We start from the raw sequence: 26,453 nt of genomic DNA on the forward strand, positions 1-26,453 counted from the left end.
CACATACATGAGATCCCCGTTCATAATTTAACGGGCTGGTTGGTCCCCGTTCGTAATTTAACGCTTTCCAACCAGGATCTAACACGTTTATAATTTAACGGGCGGATTGGTCCCCGTTCATAATTTAACGCTTTCCATTCCTAACATAATTTGGTCACAAGACATTTAGCATACCTCAAAAACGTAAAATATTTTCTTTGCACGTCATCATACTTACTTGCTTGGCGTTGAGGGATTCGTTGGACTTCGACTGGGGCCGTCGCTGCACATACTATCATGAATTGACATGGTTACCTTGCATACTTAGACGTAGGTAACCATGCTCACTTACGAGTTCATTCAATTCTTTAGGACGTTCTAAAATTCCCATGACTCAACTTTGTAAATCATTGTACTAAACCATGACATCAAACCTCAAAGCATACTATAAAATTTTTCCCAAAATAGAAGGACACGGACCCCGTGCCTACCTCCATGTAGGGGTCCGTGTAGACTCGGGTCAGAAGGCTCGAAAGGAAGGGTGGACACGGACCCCGTGACATGGTCCGTGTGAGGGTCCGTGTAGACTCTAGAAAAAGACACCGAGGAGAAACAAAGGCACGGACCTCGTGTAAGGGTCCGTGTAGGGGTCCGTCTAGTCTCTGGAAAAAGACACCTCGAGGGAAACAGGGGCACGGACCCCGTGCCAGGGTCCGTGTTGGGGTCCGTGTGGCCTTGATTTTCTGAACCTGCGAGGAAAACTTACAAAATATCTATTCTCCCAATTGAACGACTAATGGAACGGAATTAAACACATTGAGACCATCCTAAGACACCATAGCATTGATCTAAACTCGTACGAACACCCGAACAATGACGTTCCCCTACGATACATACAATTTGAGGAAACGCGGTGATTGACACCAATTGGTTCCTACGACTTCTTGTGCATTCTAGTGCCTATCAACACCGAACGACATGATAAATAACGACCCAACATCATACCGATCATACCTAGACGCAGCAACAATCACCCGTCGATTTCCAACGAAGCCTGCAAAAAATAACTTCAAGAACACAATTTTCGTAACAGTCGCAGTTTGAGCAGTCCCACGAAAAACGTCATAACTCACTCAATTTTCATCCAAAAATATCTCGAATTTTATATCAAATCGAAGGCATCAAAAATTTCTACAATTTTGTAGTTGAAAGTTTTCTCAAAATCTCGACTGAAAAATCGCAGTTTCAACCAGAACAGTAAAAACGTAAATTTCAGATCTAAAGAGGGTTTCAAAAGCGATTTAAACATGATTGCTCAAACATCTACATAACATACACATGGTTTTACACATAAATAACAACACACGCATAATATGACATGATCGATGCATCAAGAACAAAATTGTCAAATTTTCTCGATTAGGTTGAACCTTTTATTGATATTTCAGCCATATACAACTATTCACAACCCAAAGTACCTGGACAAAGGGTACAAAACAAACTGATAGCTTAGCAACAGTCTGGGAGGAAGTTTTGGGCATTTTGCTGTCAAAGGTGTGCATCCTATGAATTATTAAGTGCCAATTTCACCTGATGACAAAAGGTATTTAATTCTTGCCATCTTAGTTATATTTCTAAAATGGATTTTAAAATTTATATAATTATATTAGGAACTTCAGTGTGGTAATATGTCTAAGCGTCCCGTGACAGAAGAGCAGAAGATATATGCAGCTGTAGATGCTCATTGTTTGGTTGACATATTTAATGTCTTCCAAGCCAAGATTGTCAGAGAAGGTTTGATGTTCTTTATTTAGATGGATAAATGATTAGATTTGAAAGGTCGCCTTTTAGTTTAGTTAAATTTTTTCGGATTTAATCCTTCTAGGTTGAAGAGATTTGAGAATTCTGATGATTGTAGTATGGTGGGAAGTACCAAATTTGTGAAGCCCGGGGCCGAAGAGGGCGGGGAGTGATCGCCGGTGCCATCAGTTGCACGGATAATGAGCGGCTCCTGGCAGGCTTCTAGATGGAGGGAACATGAATGAACCAACCCACACGGGAATGAGAGGGATTCCGAGACTGTTCAATGTAATAGACTGTACAGTTGAAGAGGCTTAAAAGATTTGATTGGTACCTACTCATATCACGAAGGTGCATCTTCTTTTCGATAGCTCATCACATAAGAACTCCAAAGTTAAGCGTACTTGACTGGGGCAATTTTGGGATGGGTGACCTCCTGGGAAGTTTCCCAGGGTGCGCGTGACTGAGGAAATAAGCACGCTGGAAGGACTCGTCTTGATACAGTGAGGACAGTCGTCGAATCTGGGGCGTTACAGTGGTATCAGAGCCAACCTTTCTTAGTACGGTGTGGTTCGGGGACGAACCAAGCGGAAGCTGGTGAGCATGTGAAGCCCGGGGTCGAAAAGGGCGGGGGGTGATCGCCGGTGCCATCAGTTGCACGGACAATGAGCGGCTCCTGGCAGGCTTCTAGGTGGAGGGAACATGAATGAACCAACCCACACGGGAATGAGAGAGATTCCGAGACTGTTCAATGTAATGGACTGTACAGTTGAAGAGGGCTTAAAAGATTTGATTGGTACCTACTCATATCACGAAGGTGCATCTTCTTTTCGGTAGCTCATCACATAAGAACACCAAAGTTAAGCGTGCTTGACTTGGGGCAATTTTGGGATGGGTGACCTCCTGGGAAGTTTCCCAGGGTGCGTGTGAGTGAGGACATAAGCACGCTGGAAAGACTCGTCTTGATACAGTGAGGACAGTCGTCGAATCTGGGGCGTCAGGAAAAATTATTTTATTACATAATTAATTTTTATTAATAAAAATAAGGTGTTTAAAGGTACTTTTCAAAAATGAGATTTTTCTGGGTATTTTAACCCGTATTATTTTTAACGGTACGTAAATTTTAGCAAATCGAGGAACTTTTTAAGGTTTCGGCTAATATTTTCAAAATCTTTCCAATACGAATTATTTTCGGGAGTGCATTTGGATTTAATGGGCTTACTTTTAAGTTTATTGAGCTTAATTAGTTTTTTAATTCTTTAATTGATAATTTAAGGCCCATTATCTATTATTTAATTACTACCTAAACTAATCTTTAACCTAAACCTACATTATTATCAGCCGACACCCCTTCTCTCATTCAGCACCCTCACGGTTTTCAGAAAATTTCATCAAGCAAGCCTCGGTTCTCACTTGTTCTTGCAAAGAAAATCCTCAGGTGCCTTACCTTCGCGCGATTCTTCACACTTTCGAGTATATTAACATCAGGCACGCTTTTATCTTTATTCTCGCATCATACACGTCAATATTATACTCAATTTCATGTATTTTATCAATCATGTACCGATCTATTGTGTGTATACGATTTATTCAAAGTTTTTTAAAAAAGGGGTTGATTCTTGACATGGGTTTCACGTTTTTAATAGTTTGAAGGGTGCTGCCGGGTTAGGGATATTATGGGCATGATTTACAGAGTGTTTAAGGGTCCTTTAGATGCAAGATTCATGTCTGGAACATCAGCAGCAAGAGGGCGGAATGATTTTTGTTTTCAAGAGGGCTAGAGTTCGGTTTTGGTCCTTGAGGGTGCAGGTTAGGTACGGCTCATAGGGCTGCGTCCAGAGGGTGTCAAAGGAGTGAGTCATGGTCCTAGGAGGGGCTGGGCACATCTGGTGTAGTGCTGGGGGTGACCGACCAAATAACAGTGCAAGAAATCCCAAGCGCAAGGTTTAGAGGGCAAGATCAAGGGGTCTGCATGGTTTGGTGCATGGGCTGGTTAGACAGGGCTAGACTGGTTCAGGAGGGTTTGGTCAAGGCCTTAGGTTGGTTGGTTTGAGTCTGTTTGGGGCTGGTGTAGGCTAGGATCGAATTTAAGGCTTGGGTGCATAACTTAGAGTTTTGGAATAAGGATGTGCAGAAATTTCAGAAGGTTACAACAGGTAATTTGATGGTTTAAAGGATCATCTAGGGTCTGGTTTGTGTAGGATATGGTTTAGTTATATGTTGGTAAGTTATGGTTTAAGTTTGGGAAAATTCGGTTAAGTTTCGAGTTGATTCGGGTTAAAATCGGGACCCTGGTCCAAGTTTTAAAACGAATCGGTTAAGTTGGATATTGGGCTCGAGTTTACGTCTAGAAATGCTTTTAAATATGTTTTGGGATATTTTAAGGAGTTTGGTAAACTTCGGGTCAATTTTAGAGGTCCAGGGATGAAACAGTAATTTGTGGGTTCCAGGGGCAAAATGGTTATTATGCACCCGGGATGAGATTTTGACCCTGGCAGCGTCCTGAGCACAAATATATGATCTTTTAAATGTTCATGCATCATTTTTACGATCTTTACGCAATTATGATAAATACATTGCATGCTTGGTTTAAAGGAAAAGTTACGCATATGCATGTTTTTATTAAGTGATGAAAATTATGATATGTTTTGAAGGATGGGAATTGGTTGTGACTGACAATGTATATGTATACGATGACATGAGATGTGGTGAGCTGAGGCCCGGGCTCAGTGGGCGGGTAATGCTGTCGCTGATGTCCCCCGCCACCGGGTACCACGGTTTTTATACCTGGATCCATCGATAGAGCTGATACGAAAGTCACAACTAATTAACTGAATTCAATTAAAAGAAAATGTTTAAGTTTATGTTGACACGATGAGTTTTTTTGACACGTATATGATGATATGAGATGACATGAGTTGGCACGACATGATTTTATACGACACGTTTATGTTATGCTTTTAAGTTCATGAAAGATATGTTGAGTATGCTATTTTTCCCTGCTGTGTGCTATGTATATGTACTTGTTATTAACGGTACATGTGTGCTGAGTCTTTAGAATCACTAGGCATATGTGATGCAGGTGAGCTTGTTATTGAAAGGACTAGAGGTGCTGAACACTGAGTAGACAGACATGGTGGGGTGACACGACCCGAAGAAACATATTTTCCGCATTACGATTTATGAGATTGAGAGGAGATGAATATTTTTATACGTTGATGATTTTAAGATTTTTACTCATTTATGTTTACGCATGATTTTTGGTATGAGTTTGGTTAATTTAAACTGCATTGTTTATATCGTCAAATAATTACGATCATTTTTAAATGTTATTTCAAAAATACGAGCTTTTAAAAAAAATAAAAAATTTCCGCACTTGTAAAATGAGTAGACGTTTCAAAATTCGTTGAAGCTTCAAATGTAGTCTGCACAACTATGCCAAAATCTTGTGGCAGCATAGAGAAAACTAAGGAGGTTGATTCCTCTAACTCGTGTAAAATCAACAAAGAAGTGGATAGCATCCTCTTGTGGATTTTTAGGAAGTACGGTGACAGAATCTTGTTGAAGGACTCCGATAGAAATCCCAGATCAAAAAAGAAAACCAAAGAGTCTTCTATAGTACTGGAGTGCAAGCGAAATACGCTAAAAGTAGTAGATAGTCAGCATGGCCCCCTCCATGGGATCCCTCCTTGGGCGGTGATGGATTCCCTAAGTTTTTATGTGACTTGATGGTATGTTTATCAGATAATGGTTAAAGAATTAACTTCCATTACAAGATTTTCTTTTGGCTGAAATTTATGTAGCTTAGTTTGGTAGCTGGTTATTTGAGATGGATGAATTTTCTATTTTGGTTCCCTCAAGTTGAAGGCTTGGCGAAGCATTTGCTATGTGTTGGTGTAGATGCTACAGTTCCATTGAGGCCTGATGCGAGGTACCCTTTATAATCACTTTACTTTATGTGGCATTATATTCGCAGACAGAAACTGTTGAGAGCTATAGTATCTTATTAGTTTGTATCATGAAATGACGGAAGCTTGATTAACTAATCTGGAACTAAATTTCTTCAGAGATTCGATAGATCAAGCACTAAAACACAAGTGGGTGCTCTTAACCAGAGATCCCAAACATTTGAGACATGAATATTTGATAGAAAATCAACTATACAAGGTGAAGAGTCTCCTTCGAAATGAACTGCCTCTTGAGGTAAATGGTTCAGATTATCACATTTTCCTTTCATCTCTTATTTATGCTCCTCGTTAAGTTAAATTAGGTCATTGATACTACTTTAACTTACTTTTTTCTGTTACTTAAAATCCATTCCCTGGAGAAGAAAGCCCAAAAAAAAATCCTATCAAGCTAAGCAGTAATTGTAGTATGTTCATCTAAATTGAAATGGTGCAGGTAATCGAAACATTTCAACTTAAAATATCTGAAGATCAGCTAGTATATATATATATATATATATATATATATAGAGAAGTGTTACACTGCTCACCCAAAGGGTGAGCAACCATGAGCGACGCGCTATGTGGCCAAATATGTGGATTTTTTAAATACATGTGGACTTTTTCTTTTTTTTATCATTTCTTTTAATTTGTAGGGGAACTTGTCGCTCAGCTCATTTTTCCCCCAAAAAGCTACTGCACTCATCGTTGTTCCTTCTCCAAGCGCCATACCAGAGAATCCTCGCCACCACCGTACCGTAAGCACAGATCTTCCAAGCGCCACCACAGATCTTCCTACCGCTACCATAGATAGTCCTCGGCACCACCGTACCGCCTGCACAGTAGTACGAGCGCGACCACAGTTAGTCCTCGCCATCACCATACCGCGTAACCACCGCGCCACAACCGTCCGGAGACTAAAATTACCGGAGGATTCACTCACCGACGACATTTTATTTTGGTATTCCCGCATAAACTCGTCTTCGATTGTTGTAGTCTATTCCGGAAATTTTCTATGTTATCAAATGTTACTACTACTTCCGCAGGTTATTATCCATCTTTTCTGGCGTTGCTTAAAACTGAAGAAAATTAATAACTTTCATATCTCCAGAAATTTTGGATAAAATATGAGCAACAGACTGTATTTTTAAAAAATAATTCGTTTATTTTTTTGTAATTTGAGACATGACTTATTTTGGGTTATCAAAAAAACATAGACACGACCCTAAAGTTTTTAATTAGTACCAAAATTGTTGTAGAACGAGACACTTAAAATAGTTCTTTCTGATAGATATTTATTTTGTCAATTTTTTTTTACAGAAATGGATCATTTTAGTGAAGATGAGCAATCATACATCCCCCAAGTGGGAGATGATCAGAAGCCAAGTATTGGTATGAGATTTGATTCTTTAGAGGATGCATTCTCGTTCTACAATCAATATGCACGAGAATCTGGTTTTAGCGCAAGAATGAGTAATAGCAAGAAAAGTAAGAAAACGAACGAAGTTGTCTGGAAAAAATTTGTATGCTTTAAAGAAGGACATACAGATGATATTCGATGGAACAAACAGGGCAAAAATGTGGAATCAAGAAAAGAAAGAGCGCGTGGCGAGACTAGAACCGGATGTTTGTCAAAGATTTCAGTTGTGAAAGAACAAACAGGTCCAGGTTGGGTTGTTAGTAACTTCATTGAAAGTCATAATCATCCATTATCGACTCCGTCAAAGGTGCATTTGTTACGCTCACATCGTAATATTTCTGCATCAAAAAAAGTGTTGAGTCAACAATTTGCAGAAGCCAATGTGCCTACTTGTCAACAAATGAGATTATTTGAGATAGAGTCGGGAGAGCCTGAGCATGTAGGTTTCCTAGAAAGAGATATAAGAAACTATGAGAAAAGTATCAGGGATGAGCATAAGGGTATTGATGCAGAGACATTGGTTGATTTCTTCGAATCTGAGAAAGAGAAGAGTTCATTGTTCTTTTTTGATTATGAAACTGACTCGGACAACAGATTTACCCGGTGTTTTTGGGCTGATCTTGTGTCAAGAAGGGATTACACTGCCTTTGGTGACGTAGTTGTGTTTGATACGACGTACAACACCAACAAATATGGGATGGTTTTCGCACCATTTGTAGGAGTTAATCACCATCATCAGACCATTCTTTTTGGTTGTGGATTGTTGAGTGACGAAAAAACAGATTCTTTTGTTTGGTTGCTTAATAAGTTCTTAGAAGCCATGTGTACAGGTGCCCCAAACATTATCATCACTGACCAGGATCCTGCTATGACGAAAGCCATAGCACAAGTTTTTCCTCAAACGACACACCGATATTGTTTGTGGCATATACTGAACAAATTCTCAGAGAAATTAAACCCAGTGTCTTTCCGTGACCACTATCAAAGCATAAAGAATGTCATTGTGCATTCCTCAACATGCGATGAATTTGAGAGTTCCTGGGAAGCTGTTATGCATAGTGCTAATTTGGAACAACATAATTGGTTGTCACTGATGTTTGAGTTACGACATAAATGGGTGCCAGCGTATTTTAATCACGTATTTTCTGCGGGTATGTCAAGTAGCCAGCGATCTGAAAGTTCACATGCCTTTTTCAAGAGGTATATATCTAGCAAGAACTCATTGATGGATTTTATCATTCGTTTCAATAAGGCACTTCGGCACCAAAGACACAATGAGTTAGTTGCAGATCATATTGATATGAATGAACGTCCCAAACTTCAGTCAAAATGGCCAATGGAATCTCAGATGGTGAATGTGTACACGAAGAAGAAATGGTTGGAGTTTCGAAACGAAATGAGCCAGAGTCATGGTTACTACGTGCAACCAGAATCTGTGGGAAATGAGTTTGGGGTTTACAAGGTCATGAATTTTCAAGGTTCTTCTTCTTCGAAACCAAGAGTGCTTACACATGTCATACAGAGGGATGATATATCGTGCAGTTGTATGAAATTTCAGTATGAGGGCATTCCATGCAGGCATATGTTAGCATTTTTTCGTATAAACCAAGTCTTTCATTTGCCTGATAAATATATACTGAAACGTTGGACGCAAGGTGCAAAGAATGTAGAATTTTATCCTATAGATGAGCAAAATGTGACTGGAGCTTCAGAAAGGTGTTTGATGTCAAGACATTTGAGGTTATCCTATAAAGCTTCAGCTTTAGTTGATATTGCATCTTTGACTGTCGAGGGAACAAATTTCTTGGCTGCACAATTTGATTGTATTGACAGCAAAATGAAAGATTTGAATGTCAATACAACATTAAGCGGTGGAAGTCAAAGTAGAAGAGCAACAGATAGGGCCATTGGTATCATTGATCCTCAAAATATCCGAACAAAAGGATGTGGGAAGAGATTAAAATCATCAAAGGAGAAGTCAACCTCACAGGGAAGAAAATGTCGTGGATGTGGACGTCGAGGTGTGCAGCATGACAAGCGCAATTGTCCAAATTTGCAAGACGGGTATGTTTTTATCACCAATGTGTATGTTTCGTCTGTTTAAAAAAATATATATATATTTGTCAGCATATTCATCGTTGTTCAGGTCAACAATTAATAATCAAAACAACGAAGGAAGCTCAGATGACGAAGATTTTGGATCGATAGATGGTACTTTAAATAAATCTTTAAATATATGTGATTAATCATCAATTTTTTTTATTAATAATTGCTTTTATTTTTTAGGTTCTAACAACTGGATTTAGTAGTTTCCTCACGAATGGGTAACCATTTTATAGTGCATTGTATCCTGCCTTTGGTTTATTCTGGTTGTAGAGTGCTAAGATTGTTGTTTCATATATTTGAGTTTTTCAATTTCTTGAAAGGTTTATGGTGATGAGGAATGGCCAATTGTGTTTAGCTGTCCACCAAGAAAAGAATCCTATGTTGCTTATGAGGATGGGATTTGGTTTATTCTGTATTTCATATGTTGCTTATGAGGATGGGATTTGGTTCTTTCTGTATTTCATATGTTGCTTATGAGGATGGGATTTGGTTCTTTTTGTTTAGCTGTCCATCAAGAAAGACTCTGTTGCTTACAGAAACTTGGCAATCTTTGGGGAGACTCTGTTGCTTACAGAAACATGAAGAGATTATGTTGTCTACGGGGCTTATGAGGACTGGTACATGCTCAAAGTTACAAACTGATACACAAGCATCAACACTAATTGAATAATTCATATTAACTTTTTGAATAACAATACAACCATTCATCACATATTACAAACTGCACCATAAAGTTGTTGAATTACAATACAATCATCCGTCAAATATTATTTTTACCATTACAAACATATTGGTTGCAGCTACTGTCAATAACTTACAATAATACATCTATTAATCTTTACTAATCTTTAGTGCTTTCAAATTTTCTTGTATCACCTCCAAGCTCTTCAGTATTTCATCCAACTTATCGGCCTGCGATACTTTGACTCTAGAACTTGAAGCTGCATTTGAACTTTCGTTTACCGTATTTTGGGAGGACGTCGAGGCAGATTGTTTCACCAATGAGGCATTGTAAGCTTTCTCGGCCTCCTCTCTAGTTCTATAAGATTGGTGGACAGCACCCTTATACCCATTAACGTTAGAACTTGCTTCTGCCCACGTGTCGTAAATACCAGGATTACGCCCAACAAACACAACATATGTTTTTCCCTACGTTGTTAACGAAAATTGTTTCAACATCAAGATCTGAATAAAGAATATCAATAAAGATTCAATGCGGCATTGTGCTGAATCTGATGCATGAGAGTTCTTCCACGAAGGCTATCTGTGAATCAATTAAATGATGAGAAGCAAAGGTTAGACCACTCTGATGCATCCGCCTTCTCCAAGTGAGTACTATTCAGTAATTTCCATTTCTTATAATTCATAATATTCTCCAAGTGAGTACTATTCTTATAATTTCCATTGGGAGACGATGCTAGCTTAATTTATGGCCAAACAACCTTCAATACTTAATATTTTTTTAATAATATTAATTTATTTCATTACTGTTTTTCCGATGTTGATGCAATGCAAACCTCATCAAATAGTTAACAGATCCAAAGATTCCAAAAAAAATTGAAAAAGTATGAATACCATTGAATTTTGAGAGACCGAAAGATTTCCCTGGGTTCCCTCTTTTCTGGCGTCGACAGGTGGTGGGAGGGGAGATTTCTTTGGTTGCTGTAAGCTGTAAATCCTCGCCTACAGATTTTCAAAACCAAATAATAAAATAGGCCCACTAAATACACATTTAAATAAAAGAAATGATAAAAAAAGAAAAAGAAAAACGATGAACTTGGAAGATCTATGGTAGCGGTAGGAAGATCTGTGGTGGCGCTTGGAAGAAGGAACAACGATGAGTGCAGTAGCTTTTTGGGGGAAAAATGAGCTGAGCGACAAGTTCCCCTACAAATTAAAAGAAATGATAAAAAAAAGAAAAAAGAAAAAGTCCACATGTATTTAAAAAATCCACATATTTGGCCACATAGCGCGTCGCTCATGGTTGCTCACCCTTTGGGTGAGCAGTGTAACACTTCTCTATATATATATATATATATATATATATATATATATATATATATATCCTGCACACCTGTGGGCGTCTGTCTACGTGGCACGTCCACAACCACACAAAATTTTATGTTTTGTTTTTTTAAAAAATGACTGACCAATCATGCACTGCCACGTAGGCGGTGCACATGATACCCTGCACACCTGGTGTGCAGGGTAACAAAATCGTATATATATATATATTTATATATATATATATATATATAAATATATATATATATATATATATATATATGCAACAAACAATTAATATAAATATATAAATATATAACAGCATGCATGCGAGCACTACAAGAGATCTTACTTGGCTAATGTATTGAAGAAGTGGAAATGAAATTGTGGAACTCACGGTAGTGGTGGTGAGAGCCAGGTATATATATAATACATAGAAATGTAATGGTATAGCCATATATATACCGAGAGTTTTTAATGGGCTTTTTGTCAAAAATCATTTCAGATTCATCTTGTTTCTTAAACAGAGCCAACTATATATATAGCCATATATATATATCATTTAGGTTATCTCCAACCACAAAATCTATTTTGGTGCAAATTTTACACTAAAATAGTGCGATTTCTGCACCAAATACAACATCCATCTCCAACCCATTTACTTCAAATCTTACACTAAAAAGAATATTCTCGAAATATTCTTTTTATTTTGCATATATTAATTAATATATTTTATTTAATGTTTTATTATTAATAAATTTACATAATAACATTTAAGTTTATAATTTAATTATATAATATAATTTAAATTATATATAATATGATTAAATATCTAATTATTAAAATAATAATATTATACAATTATTTAAATAATATTTATAAATTTTAATACAAATATTTATAATAAATACAAATAAAAAAAATTTTAAAAAAAGAAACAAACTTTTGCGCCAATTTCCCTACGCCAAATTTGGTGCAGGGCAGTGGGCTGCGCTATTTTGGCCATTGGAAGAAGAAAGACTGCAGCATTAGGAACTTTCTTTCTTTTTCATAATTAGAACCTGAGCAAAAGGAAACAAGCAAGCTCCCGCCATAAGCGGGGAAAACTCATAATTCAGCTCATTTATGCTGAAAAAAACACAGAAAACCAAAACAAAAGCGCACACAAAGATGGTGGAGTTGTCCATTTTAATGGTAAAATTAAAGAACTGTGACCTATAAACAAGCTTTGATGGCTGCTGACCAACCCATTCTCTGCTCCAGATACCAAAAGTTTCACCAAACAAACACCATCTTACGTGGGTTCTCTGAGAGATTTTAATGGGCTTTTGTCAAAAATCATATAGGGCTGTATATGGCTATAAAAGCCATCTCATTTTAAATTCCTAGTAAAATGTAATGAATCTTATAAAAAAACTATATGAATTTTTTTTAAATACAATAAGAAAAATTCTAAATCAAAATAAGAATTTTATAAGAAAATTAAAAAATCCAAACAACATCGTAAAAAATCTTTTAAAGATTTTGAATGTTATAAATGTCATGAAAAAAGGGTATACTGTTAATTATTGTAGATTAAATAAACAATTAAATCAATGAGAATTAAAGGAAGAAATATTAAATAAAATTTATAATCTCTTAATTGATTTTTCCGAGTCTTATGATTCAGAATTTGAAATTTTTTCTTCTAAATCTAAATATGAAAATGAATCATTACAAATAGATGAATTAATTACATCTAGTAACGAATCTGAAAAACAAATGAATATGCTTTCGAAATATCAACAATTCCTTTTTGATATTTTAAAAAACATAAATGATCTCAATATTCAAAAGGATTATTTTGATAAATTTTTAAATCTATCAAAGAAAATAAAGAAGAAAAATCAAACATAAAAAATATTATTTTATCAAATACTTCAAAAAAATACTTACGACTTAAACAATATTTTGGAAACAAGAAAGAAAATAAAAAATATAGAGATAACTATCCAAGATTTACAAAAAGATATAAAAAATAAAACTAAAGATAAAAGAATTAAAAGAAAAACAAAAGAAAGACTGTGAAATAATAAATAAAATATTAGATAATATTAATATTGAAAATTCTGAATAATCTGAAGATAATGAAATTAAAAAAATTAAACCTTGAAAAAATTCCAAAAGACTTTCTTTTTGTATCAAGAGAAATAACTCTTAGAAAATAAATACTAAAAATAAATCTAGTATTTTCAAAAAAATTTAAAATTAATACAATAGCTTTTTTTGATACTGATGCTGATTTAAATTTTATAAAATCAAGGATAATACCTAAAAAATATTAAGAAAAGAAAAATGAAAAACAATCAGCTGCTAACAATTCTAAATTAAATGTTAATTAAAAAACAAAAACATCAATATTAAACAATGGATTTTTTATTATTAAAATTACATTTGTTCTAGTTAATTATATACATCATACCGTAATCTTACGAACACCTTTTATAGGATTAATTATTCCATATAAAGTAAATAATAATTCCATCTCTTTTAAAGTTAATTAGAAAAATTAGAATTCTTAGAAAAACCTCGTACAAGAAATCTAAATTTAATAAAAGCATATTCTATATATGAAAATAGTATTAATGTAATAATCCAATGAAAAAAATTTCATCTAAACAATCTTAAAAATGACATTTCTCTAAAAAGAATAGAAACTTATGGATATTAAAAGGATTATGAAAGAATTCTAACAAATTTATTTGATCCATGTAGGAAAATGACATCATCAAGCAAATTTGATTATTCACTACAAAAATCCCTCACATAATTATTTTCTTTTGGAGATATCAATCTCCTTGTTTATCCAGAAAACTCACAAAAATGTTTCAGGATTTCAAGACCATTTATTATAGAATAATCTGAAATTTTTTTATTAAATTCAATATGAAACGTTTAATCAAATGATTTCAATCAAAAAGTCATAGTTCTAAATGTCTTGGCCTATTATTTCAGTCAAATAAATATTTCTTCCCAACAAACACATGAAGCTGATTCAGAAAACTTATCATATTATGTTGTTTATCAAGGGAAGATGACAAAAATCTACAACCACTGGACCTGAGTGGATGAAGTAATTAAAAATGAACAAAATCTTTATATAAAAGTTTTAAAACCCTTCCTAAAGCTCTAGAATCAGCCAACTTTATATTGGTCCAAATTACTTTATTAATTATCCAGTTAGAAAAGAAATAAATATTCAAAAAAATTATGGTAAACAAATAGCCAATGAAAATAGTTTTCCAAAAAAGAGTTTTTATGAAATTTTTAAAAAGATTTTAAAACTGATATTCAATTTTGTAACCATTTAAAAGACTAAATGATTCTAAATCATTAATGTCTGATAAAATTAAGGAAATGATGGAAAAATTACAAGAAACATAAGCAGCCCTTAAGATGAACCTTATTAACTTGGACCTTCTTAAAAAGATCTAAGATTTTGAAATAGACAAACCTAGTCTATTTAATTCCAATAAAAAACTGAGACCAACAAGAATTTTAATGAGACCACTTACAGAATTAAGTATATCACCTACTCAAATAAATGAAATTATTTTCTCAAAAGCCAAACAAAATTTTCACCAAAAATTCCAAATGATCCAAGAAGCTCTTTTCTTAAAACCCGAAGGCATAAAAATTATTCTTTTAAAAGGAATAAATGAATATACCAAACATAAAATTAATTACCAAAAAGAAACTTTAGACATAGACAATTGTTCTTGTCAACTTCAATTCTACATCCTTTCTACTCAAATATACTTTTCAGTTTTTAGAGATTTTTTCATCCAGATAAATAATAAAGAAGAAAGAATAAGTATAAATTCTTTATTAGGTTCATGCCCCGAGACCGAGACGTTGGTGACATCCGGCATTGTTAATCAAATAACAATAAGCCTCATAGCAAATAGCCAAATACCAGTCTATTTCATAAAATTCCATTGTCTTTACATGAAAGGAAAAATACAGAGGTTGCGGAAGTGAAAAGTACAAACATTACTAAGAAAGACAAATGAATACTAACGGGCTTGAACATCCAGAACTTGAATTCCTTTCTTCTAATTCTTTATCAATCCCAGAACTGCTCCTACTCCTTTTGTTCTACCTGTTCTTCATTCTCATCTGGAGATGGACGCAAGGGGGGTGAGCGTTTTGGGAAACACTCAGCAAGCGGGGCCGATCGAATACCAAAAAACATTTGATACATAATAATTTTAAAATATTCTTCTTTTTACGTAGCATAATATATCAGAGTTGAATGAACAGAAGTCAAACATTGAACAAATCAGAGCTTCAGAGTTGGATGAACAGAAATCAGACTTAGAACAAATCAAAACTTCGAATTAGAACATTTCAGAGCAGAACTTATCAGACCAACAAATTATAATGATCATGGGCTATCCTTGATCTTGGGCTCCCTCTAGGGCCTTGTAACGCCCCGAAAAATTTAATAATCCACGTAAACCACATGCATGCAAGTTATTAAATTCATTTGCATTTCAATTAATTGTTTTAATTGCATAAATTAATTATGTTATGCATATTGACATGTTAAAATATACTTTTCTACATGATTGCATTAAAATGTATTTTTAAAAGGTTATTCGAGTTGCAATCGAGGAATGGAGACAGAGGACTGAAAAATATAAATATTTTTATTGGTTAATTGTTTTTAATTATTTAAAATATGGGTGATGCTTTTTCTTATTTTTGAAAATAAGGGGTTTTGAGGCGATTTTATAGCCGAGACGTAAATTTTATCGGTGTTGGTTTTTCAACAAAAATACGAACGTTTTGGCAACCCGGCTAATAAATTCACAAACTTATTTAATCAAAATTATTTTAAATATTTTAATTAAACAATAATGAGTTAAATGAGCCTAATTAAGTTTTTTAATGGGCCTAGCCTTGTTAGTGGATTATTTAAGTATATAATATACTAAACTACCCCATAACTCTTCCCATAACCCACGCCCCACTCCCCAATTCCATAAAATCTCTCCTCTCAAATAATTCTACACGACACACACCTAATATTCATCAAGGGAAATTCGAAGGTTTTCAAAGGAAATTCAAGTCATCGTCTTCGTGCCATCGTTCTCGATTCGTCGACGTTTATTCGTGCCCAAAACACGCAAAGGCGCGCCATATTCTTTTCTTCAAACATCTATCACACCATATTATTTTATTTAATTGAGTCTTTGCATGAAAAACAAGTGCATCATGAAACAATTTCTTTTTTGTGGCAAATGTGAATTTTAAAGCTTGTAATGCATCCAAAATCATGTTTAATATGATCTAAAGGGGCTGCCATGATTTGGATAGGTTTGAGGGATGTTTTTACATGTTTTAAAGAGTCCTAAATCACACCAATCATGCTGCACACGTACATAGCAGAATTTGGAACCAACTTTTTGTCATGGGGTTTGAAGGGCTCGGTTTAAGGGAGATAGTGGCTGGGCTTGGGTTTGTTTGGGACCAAGGCTTCGCTAAGGGGTGTATGAGTCAAGGGTGGAGTCCTAGCCACGCTAGGACTCGAACACCAAGGCTGTGAAGGAGTCCTAGCAAGCTAGGACTCCCACCCGAGAGCTTGAAGGGAGGATCGCGCAGGTGCTGTCTTGTGCAGCGCCTTGCTGCGTGGTTTAGGGATTCATGATAGGGGTGGCTTGGTTCAGGGACTAGTCAAGATTCAGTAAGAGGCGGGTATGGTCGATGGTTAAGGGCTGGTGGAGTCCTAGGCGGCTAGGAGTCCCAAGACAACAAGAACACTTCACACGCACACATGCATGCACTTGGGTTCAGGGTCCAGGGGCTATGCTGCAAGCCAGACGCTGGTTCATGGGCTTGGGGCTGGTCAATAGGGTTTGTAGATTGGTTGGCTAGGGTTTGGCTTGAGGTGGCTCGACCATGGCTCGAGTATTTTGGGAGATGACTCGTTGTATTCGATAAGGTATCAAAAACAAAAATCAAGGAACTAAAATTGAAACCATGGGTCTATGGGTGTGTTTCATGGCTGACAAGGGTAGAATAAATAATAAAAATGTTATATTTAAAATTTGGGATCAAAATAACGAGTTTTGGATTTATCCGAGATTTAATCGCCGCACGAAACGTTAATTAAAGAATTAATTGAAACACCTAGATTTAAGCTTAATAAAATTATGAAAAATTTTATTTAAGCTCAAATAATTATTAAAATTTTAATTTTTTAATTTGGAAATTTTATATTAAGGTTTGGTTTAATTATGGATTAAAAACATTAATACGTTATAGTTAAAGAATAATTTAAAAGTCCTGGATTTAAGCTCAATAAAAAATACAAGAAAATTCATGTAAGATTAAATAATTATTTGGGACATGTTAGAGTAAATGAAATTAAGAAAATGTCAAAAATGTGAAATTTTACGTTTAGGGGTAAAACGGTAATTTTACACCCAAAAATTAGTAAACGTCATGGAATTGTCCTGAATGCTGTTTTATATGCTAATATGATTATTTTAAATTTTTGTGTATGTTTATATGTTAAAAGTTTTATTTTAAAATGTTTATGGATTTTTATATGTCAAAATGGGTATTTTAAAAGGTTTATGGAATTGTTATGATTTCATATGTCAAAATGTATTTTAAATGTTATGATTTAATATGTTAAAATGTAGGTTTTACCATATTGATTCCCATTCCGTATGGTTTGACCATTGTATTTTCACGTACGGGATGTTGCAGTGACGTAGCACTTGTTCTTTGGTGTCCATTATACGGATAGGGACTTATTCATATTTCAATTCTTCATTCAGGTTGCCGTCAAGTAGTAGTGGTGCAACCTCGAGAATATGACTCGAGTCGGGAATGTATTGATTTAGTTGTGAAACGTGGAAGACGTTATGGATTCTTGACATGTCAGGCGACAAGGCTAGCCGATAAGCTAGGGTTCCGATTCTTTCCAGAATTGCGAAGGGTTCGACGTATCTTGGGTTCAATTTTCCCGATTTGCTGCAGCGGACCACTTCTTTCATAGGTGAAACCATGACATAGGTCTTCTCTCCGACTTCAAACTCCAACGGCCTTCTCTTCAAGTCAGCCCAACTATTTTGTCGGTCCTGAGCCGCTTTGAGTTTCTCCCTGATGATAGATACCTTCTCAACCGTGATCTGTACTAGTTCAGGCCCAGTGATTGCTTTCTCCCCAATTTCGTCCCAATACAGGGGCGATAAACATTTTCTTCCATAGAGTGCTTCATAAGGGGCTATCTCTATGCTACTGTGGTAGCTGTTATTGTATGCGAACTCTATTAGAAGTAGATGCTCACTCCAATTTCCTTTGAAATCTAGAGCACACGCCCTTAACATGTCCTCTAAGGTTTGAATTGTTCTTTCGGTTTGGCCATCTGTTTGCGGGTGATAGGCCGTGATGAGGGTGACTTTGGTTCCCATGGATTTTTGGAAACTTTTCCAGAATCGGGACACAAACCTTGGATCCCTATCAGATAGTATACTTGCTGGAACTCCGTGTAATCTTACTATGTTTTCCATGTACAAGGTGGCTAGTTTATCTAGGTTGTAGTTCATTATCACCGGTAAAAAGTGTGCCAATTTGGTCAGTCGATCGATAATAACCCAGATCCCATCATGGTTTTGTCTTGACTTTGGTAATTCTACCACAAAGTCCATGGAAATGTGCTACAACTTCTATGTTGGGATCTCTAGCGGTTGTACGAGTCCTCCGGGTCATTGATGTTTGGATTTGACCTGTTGAAAAATTCGGCATTTAGCGACAAAGTCAGCTACGTCCTTCTTCATTCCATTCCACCAGTAATTCTGTTTCAAGTCTTGATACATTTTGGTGCTCCCATGGTGAATTGAGAACTTTGACTTGTGTGCCTCAGACATTACTTCTCATCTTATCTCATCGAGGTCTGGTACACATAAACGTCCTTTCATCCACATGACGCCTTTCTCATCAGTTTGGAATTCTTGAGCTTTTCCTTCTTGAAGTTGCTCCTTAATTTTTTCTATGGAAGGATCGTGATTTTGCTTCAGCTTGATGGTTTCTTGAAGGCATGGTTGAGCTGAAAGAGCCGATAATTTCACTTTTCCTACGTCTCTTCGGTCAAGGCATCTGCTACCTTGTTGGCTTTACCCGGATGGTAGTTGATTGTTAGATCATAATCATTCAAGAGTTCAATTCAATGTCTCTGCCTCATGTTTAATTTCTTTTGAGTGAATAAGTATTTGAGGCTTTGATGATCAGTGAATATCTCGCATTTAGCACCATATAGTTAATGTCTCCATATTTTTAATGCAAATACGATGGCTGCTAACTCAAGATCATGAGTTGGGTAATTTTGCTCATAATGTTTTAATTTCCTTGATGCGTAGGCAATTACCTGACCTTCCTGCATAAGTACACACCCTAATCCTCCCTTTGATGCATCAATATATATGGTGAAGTTCTTGCTAGCTTCGGGAAGTACTAGCACTGGTGTAGATGAAAGTTTTCTTTTAAGAATCAGAAAACTCTTCTCACATTCTTCGCTCCAAATGAATCTATAGTTTTTCTGCATGAGTTTGGTGAGGGGTATGGCTATTGAAGAAAATCCTTCAATGAATTTCCTATAATATCAAGCAAAACCCAGAAAGCTTCGAATCTTAGTTACTGATTTTGGTCAAGGCCAGTCCACAATTGCCTCTACTTTCTTGGGGTCCACTGAGACACCTAGTTCAGAGATTATATGTCCCAAGAAGGCGACACTTGTTAGCCAAAATTCACATATCTTAAATTTGGCATACAGTTCTTTTTCTCTGAGTGTCTCCAGAGTGAGGCAAAGATGTTCCTCGTGATCTTTCTTACTTTGTGAATAGACAAGGATGTCGTCTATGAATACGACCACAAACCTATGAAGGTATGGTTTGAAGACTCTATTCACGAGGTCCATGAATGCTGCTGGAGCATTGGTAAGTCCAAACGACGATACCGTAAACTCATAATGGCCGTATCTCGTCCTGAAGGCTGTTTTAGGAATATCTTCTTCTTTGACCTTCAATTGATGGTATCCTGACCTCAGATCGAGTTTTGCAAAGTCCTTGGCTCCTTTCAATTGTTCCAAAAGGTCATCTATCCTCAGGAGAGGGTATTTATTCTTCATTGTAATCTTATTCAACTCTCTATAGTCGATACATAATCTCATACTCCCGTCTTTCTTTTTCACAAATAGTACAGGGGCTCCCCACGGAGATGCACTGGGTATAATTTTTATTTTATCCAACAACTCTTGGAGTTGGTCCTTGAGTTCCTTTAATTCTGCTAGGACCATTCTGTATGGTGCTTTTGAGAATGGTGCATCCCCAGGAATCAAGTTGATATCAAACTCCACTTCACGGTCAGGAATCGTGCTAGGAAATTCTTCAGGGAAGACGTCCGAAAATTCCTGAATAACTGGAATTTACTCTATCTTCAGAGTAAATTCGTCATTTACCTCGCTGATCATTGCGAGGTAAATTTTTTCACCACTTTTCGTGGCTTTCCTGTGACGTACCGTACTTTTCATACTCAAAATTTGCGGAAAAATTAAAAATTTTCTCAAACATAAAATAACATTCAAAGTTTGCCATAAATTATCTCAACAAAGTCCCCCATAAGACATGTTTGTACAAAATAACTACAATAAAATTTGCTCAAAGTGCTTCCCTCAAAACATGAAATCAGAGTAAATTAACATTTGCACAAAAACATAAACATTGCGGTCATCGGGTTAGCCTCCCGCTCAGTCCAAGCCTGCCCCTTAGTCGCCACCTCCTGTCTCCTCATCAACATACTCACCTGCATCGATCAAGTCTAGTGAGTCTAAAGACTCAACACGTATAAACTGAGAAATAGCAAGTACTACATAATAAAACCGCATGCAACTTTAAAATAGAACATACATACTTGAACTTGAATTTGCTTAATAAAACTTGAACATACGTACGTAACATAGACGTGCCATAACGTGAAAACTTGTCATAAACATACTGCATACTAGAACATACATACTTCATCATTTTTCGTAGAGGATGTTTCAAAGCAAGTGACTCATAATATAATAAATGCCTGATCAGACAAACCACAGTACTGGGATGACATGGACGTATCCACTGACACATACATGAGATCCCCGTTCATAATTTAACGGGCTGGTTGGTCCCCGTTCATAATTTAACGCTTTCCAACCTCGATCTAACCCGTTCATAATTTAACGGGCGGATTGGTCCCCGTTCATAATTTAATGCTTTCCAATCCTAAACATAATTTGGTCACAAGACATTTAACATACCTCAAAAATTTAAAATATTTTCTTGCACGTCATACATACTTACTTGGCATTGTGGGATTCGTTGGATTTCACTTAGGGCCGCTGCTGCACATACTAAATGAACTTCAACCCTTAACTTGCATAACTTAGACGTAGGTACTAGAGCTCACCACCGAAGTGCATAAATAGCTTATGTCATTCTAGATCACTCGGGACTTGACATCGTCTAATCATACTAACCATGACATCAAACCCCGAAACAAACTCTAAGATGCCGTGCGAAAATTTCCCAACCATAAAAGACATGAACTCACTATTAGAACGTGAAAAGAAGAACAAACAGATTATTTGGACAGAAGGGGTGGCGCTCGGGCGGTGGAACTATACCGCTCGGGCGCCAGGGTCCGCGCTCGGGCGTTAACAAACTTCCGCTCGGGCGCCGAGGTTACGGGGAAAAACATTCGAAAAGGAAGAATGGCGCTCGGGCGGCAGGAAGTTACCGCTCGGGCGTCGAGTAAACTGGACTCCGCGACTTAAAAGCTTATACTCTTCGAATTCGATTACAACAATGGTGAACAACGCCTCGAGACCCGTCCTAGGACACTATGGCACTGAATCGAATCCACAAATGTCCCAAACATCTCCAAGGGACGACGCACCCCATGCAACACCATAAACTCATAACTTATATTTTGATACAACAAAATATTTTTACGACTACTCGATCTCTAATGTGCCTAAGGACGCGAAACAAAACGTCAAAGACCATCCCAAAATCATTAACAACATACCTAACGCAGCAGAGATCACCCGTCAATCCCCAACGAAGCCTGCAACGATAAAACTTCAAGAACACATTAACATCATAATTTTCTGAAGACGCAGTTTGAGCAGTCCCACGAAAAACACCATAACTCACTCAATGTTTATTCAAATAACTCGAATTTTATATCATATCGAAGGTATCGAAAAGTTCTACTTTTTTCGCGTTGAAAGTTTTCTCAAAATCCCGACTAAAAAATCGCAGTTTTCAACAGAACAGTAAGTTACGAGATTTCAGATCTAAAAAGAATTTCAAAACGCATTCAACCATTTTCCGCTCAAACGACGAATGTCACACATGAATTTTACGCATAAAAATAACACAACACATAATATGATAGGATCGATGCAGAAAGAACAGAATATACGTGCCTTTTGATATTTAAAAATACCGATACGACAATACCGAAGCGGAGACGGTGCGAGGCTCGATCCGGGACGATCGTGGCACGAAAATCTTGCAATAAAACCAACGAGAACTTGCTGTAAAATCGAATGGAAGGGGGCGGCTGCTTTCACCTCTTAGAACCCTAGTTTTCTCCTCTCAAAATAATAAAAATATGATTTGTGAAAGTGTGTGTGTGTTAAGCGATTTTTAGTGTGTGTAAAAGTGTGTGTGTGTGTGTTAAGGTAGTAATTAGGGAATAAATTATGCTTAATTTAATAATTAGCATACTAATGTAAAAAAATGCTAATACTCCCCTAATTAAAGAAAAATACACATTAATTTTTTCATAGCTCCTTAATTAAAATAACACCCACAAAATAAAAAGTTTAAAAGTCTTAAACTCTCAAAGTTACTAAATAAGTGATTTAAGTTTGAAAATGCTAAAACTCTATAAATTATTTAAAACGCCCCATTCCTGACTTAAAATACCGCATAAAATTCCAAAATCGTCACCGGTCTCTTCCTCGATCCCGCCTCGAATAATCGCCTGAAATATGAAACTTGAAAAACATTCTAACGTGCATCACATAAACATTAATAATTAAAATAATGCAGTTAAATAAATCATGCAATACTAAGACTCGTTTTAAAATTAATTAAAATGCTTTAATGATTAAACAAATGCATGTGTTATACGTGTACTGAATTTGGGCACTACAGTTCCTCCTCCACTTATAAAAATTTCGTCCTCGAAATTACGTCTTACCGAATAACTCCGGGTAGCGAAGTCTCATATCTGCCTCTGACTCCCAAGTGGCCTCTTCCACAGATTGGTTTAGCCACCGAACTTTGACTAGCTTAGTCACTTTGTTCCAAAGCCTACGCTCTTGCCTGTCTAGGATTTGGACTGGTTTTTCCTCATAAGACAAGTCTGGAGCCAGCTGCAACGGCTCATAACTCAGAATGTGCGAAGGATTAGCCAAATATTTCCTCAGCATCGAGACATGGAACACATTGTGCACCCCGGCCAGATTCGGCGGAAGGGCAACACGATAGGCTAGTGTCCCAACTCTGTCCAAAATCTCAAACGGCCTAATGAACCTCAGACTCAGTTTGCCTCTTTTCCCAAATCTCATCACACCCTTCATGGTTGCTATCTTGACGAATACGTGATCACCGACGGCAAACTCGAGATATCTCCTTCTCTTATCAGCATAGCTCTTCTGACGGCTTTGGGCGGTCTTCATTCTGTCCCGAATCTTGCCCAATACGGCTGCGGTCTGCTGAACTAATTCTGGACCAAGTTTTGCTCTCTCACCAACTTCATCCCAATGAACTGGTGACCTGAACTTCCTTCCATACAACGTCTCATAGGGAGCCATAACAATGGATGCTTGGAAACTGTTGTTGTATGTGAACTCCACTAGAGATAGCTTAGACTCCCAACCTCCTTGAAAATCAATCATACAGGCTCTTAGTAAATCCTCCAGAATCTGAATCACTCGCTCAGACTGGCCATCTGTTTGCGGGTGAAATGCTGTACTGAAAGCAACTTCGTTCACATGGCTGCGTGTAAGCTCTTCCAGAAGGACGACGTAAACCTCGGGTCCCTGTCGGACACAATCGAAACTGGGAACCCATGCAAACGGACTATCTCCCGGAGGTAAAGCTCCGCATACTGCGTCATGGAGAAGGTCGTCTTCACTGGAAAAAAGTGCGCTGACTTCGTGAGTCGATCCACAATAACCCAAATGGCATTAAAGCCTCTGACTGACTTTGGCAATCCCACGAGGAAGTCCATCGTGATGTTCTCCAATTTCCACTCTGGGATGGGGAGTGGCTTAACCAATCCCGCTGGCCTCTGATGGTCTGCCTTCACCTGTTGACAAGTGAGGCATTCTGACAAAAATCGACGGATGTCTCTCTTCATCCCTGGCCACCAATACAAAATCTGGAGGTCCTTATACATCTTGGTACATCCTGGATGGATAGAATACGGAGATGCGTGTGCCTCTGTCAAAATATCATGTCTGATCGATTCACCACTAGGCACCCAAATTCTACCTCTGTATCTCACAATCCCATCTGACACTGTATAAAGAACACTGCCCTTGGCCTCATCTTTCAGTCTACATTTCTGTAGCTGCTCATCTGAAGACTGTCCTGCCCGGATACGGTCTAGCAAATCAGATTTGACTGTCAGATTAGACAGCCTAGGAGCTCTGCCCTCACGATAAATCTCTAGACCAAACTTCTGAATCTCAGACTGGAGAGGTCTATGCCCTGACAACTGCGCTACAACAGCCACCTTCCTGCTCAATGCGTCTGCGACAACATTAGCCTTTCCCAGATGGTAGCTAATTTCACAGTCATAATCCTTCACCAGCTCTAACCACCGTCTCTGTCTCATATTCAGCTCTTTCTGCGTGAAGAAATATTTGAGACTCTTATGATCGGTGAAAATCTGACATTTCTCGCCGTATAGGTAGTGTCTCCAAATTTTTAGTGCAAAGACAACGGCGGCTAACTCCAGATCATGCGTCGGATAGTTATTCTCGTGCACTTTCAACATCCTGGAAGCATAAGCTGTGACCCGACCCTGCTGCATCAATACTGCGCCTAACCCAAGCTTAGATGCATAGGTATATAACACAAAGTCTCCTTGCCCTGATGGCATGGCTAGCACCGGCGCAGAAATAAGAGCTTGATTCAACGTATCGAAGCTCTTCTGACATTCATCACTCCACACAAATGTGGAATTTTTCTTGGTTAGTAAAGTGAGCGGCACTGCCATGGACGAAAACCCCTAAATAAACTTTCGGTAGTAACCCGCTAAACCCAAAAGGCTGCGGATTTCAAATGTATTTTTTGGCTCAACCCATTCCTTGACAGCTGCTACTTTCGCTGGATCCACCTCGATTCCACTGCTAGATACTACATGCCCCAAAAACGCTACTTTCTGCAACCAAAACTCGCACTTACTGAACTTCGCAAATAACTTGCGACTCTGCAAAATCTGTAAAATTGTCCTCAAGTGCTGGCTGTGCTCCTCATGGCTCTTCGAGTATATAAGGATGTTGTCAATGAATACTATGACGAATTGATCGAGGAACGGCTGAAATACTCGGTTCATGAGATCCATGAAAATTGCTGGAGCATTTGTCAATCCAAATGGAATCACCAAGAACTCGTAATGTCCATACCTGGTCCTGAAAGCTGTCTTGTGGACGTCTGCATCCTTCACTCTCAGCTGATGATACCCTGATCGAAGATCTATCTAGGAGAACACGGTAGCTCCCTGCAACTGATCAAACAAATCTTCGATTCTAGGCAACAGGTACTTATTCTTTATCGTTACCTTGTTCAACTCACGGTAATCGATGCACAGCCTCATACTCCCATCCTTCTTCTTTACAAAGAGCACTGGTGCGCCCCACGGCGAGAAACTAGGGTGGATAAATTCCTTGTCGAGGAGCTCCTGAATCTGCTGTTTGATCTCTAACATCTCAGCTGGAGCTAATCGGTACGGTGCCTTAGAGATTGGCACTGTGCCTGGCATGAGATCAATAGCAAACTCCACCTCTCTCTCTGGTGGAAGACCTGAAACATCGTCTGGGAATTCACTGACTACTGGTACTTCTAATAAAGATGGAGTGGGCACATCAG

At 37.3% G+C, this 26,453-nt stretch overlaps 1 protein-coding gene across 2 annotated transcripts; it reads left to right on the forward strand.

Moving 5' to 3' along the window:
• Nucleotides 1-5,802: 5,802 nt before the first annotated feature.
• On the forward strand, nucleotides 5,803-9,692 carry LOC140829231 (protein FAR1-RELATED SEQUENCE 5-like). 2 transcript variants are annotated; one of them, XM_073192299.1, is made up of 6 exons: nucleotides 5,803-5,982; nucleotides 6,380-6,684; nucleotides 7,044-9,207; nucleotides 9,290-9,354; nucleotides 9,430-9,467; nucleotides 9,570-9,692. In XM_073192299.1, exons 3-5 carry the CDS (start codon nucleotides 7,046-7,048, stop codon nucleotides 9,447-9,449), a joined length of 2,247 nt encoding a protein of 748 aa, XP_073048400.1. In that variant the 5' UTR covers nucleotides 5,803-5,982; nucleotides 6,380-6,684; nucleotides 7,044-7,045; the 3' UTR covers nucleotides 9,450-9,467; nucleotides 9,570-9,692. The 2 variants fall into 2 exon arrangements, with proteins under 2 accessions (XP_073048400.1, XP_073048393.1); XM_073192292.1 differs by lacking the exon at nucleotides 9,570-9,692 and having other exon boundaries at nucleotides 9,430-9,560.
• Nucleotides 9,693-26,453: the final 16,761 nt, after the last annotated feature.

The sequence above is a fragment of the Primulina eburnea genome, chromosome 1 (assembly GCF_022965805.1).
Source record: "Primulina eburnea isolate SZY01 chromosome 1, ASM2296580v1, whole genome shotgun sequence".
Classification (NCBI taxonomy): Eukaryota; Viridiplantae; Streptophyta; class Magnoliopsida; order Lamiales; family Gesneriaceae; genus Primulina; species Primulina eburnea.

Excerpts from the sequence above, each read along its gene's own strand:
- LOC140829231 (XM_073192299.1), top strand. The coding sequence starts at position 7,046 with ATGGATCATTTTAGTGAAGATGAGCAATCATACATCCCCCAAGTGGGA. Across the intron at positions 9,208-9,289 it reads TGTCCAAATTTGCAAGACGG|GTCAACAATTAATAATCAAA; the intron begins GTATGTTTTTAT and ends ATCGTTGTTCAG. Across the intron at positions 9,355-9,429 it reads AGATTTTGGATCGATAGATG|GTTCTAACAACTGGATTTAG; the intron begins GTACTTTAAATA and ends TTTATTTTTTAG.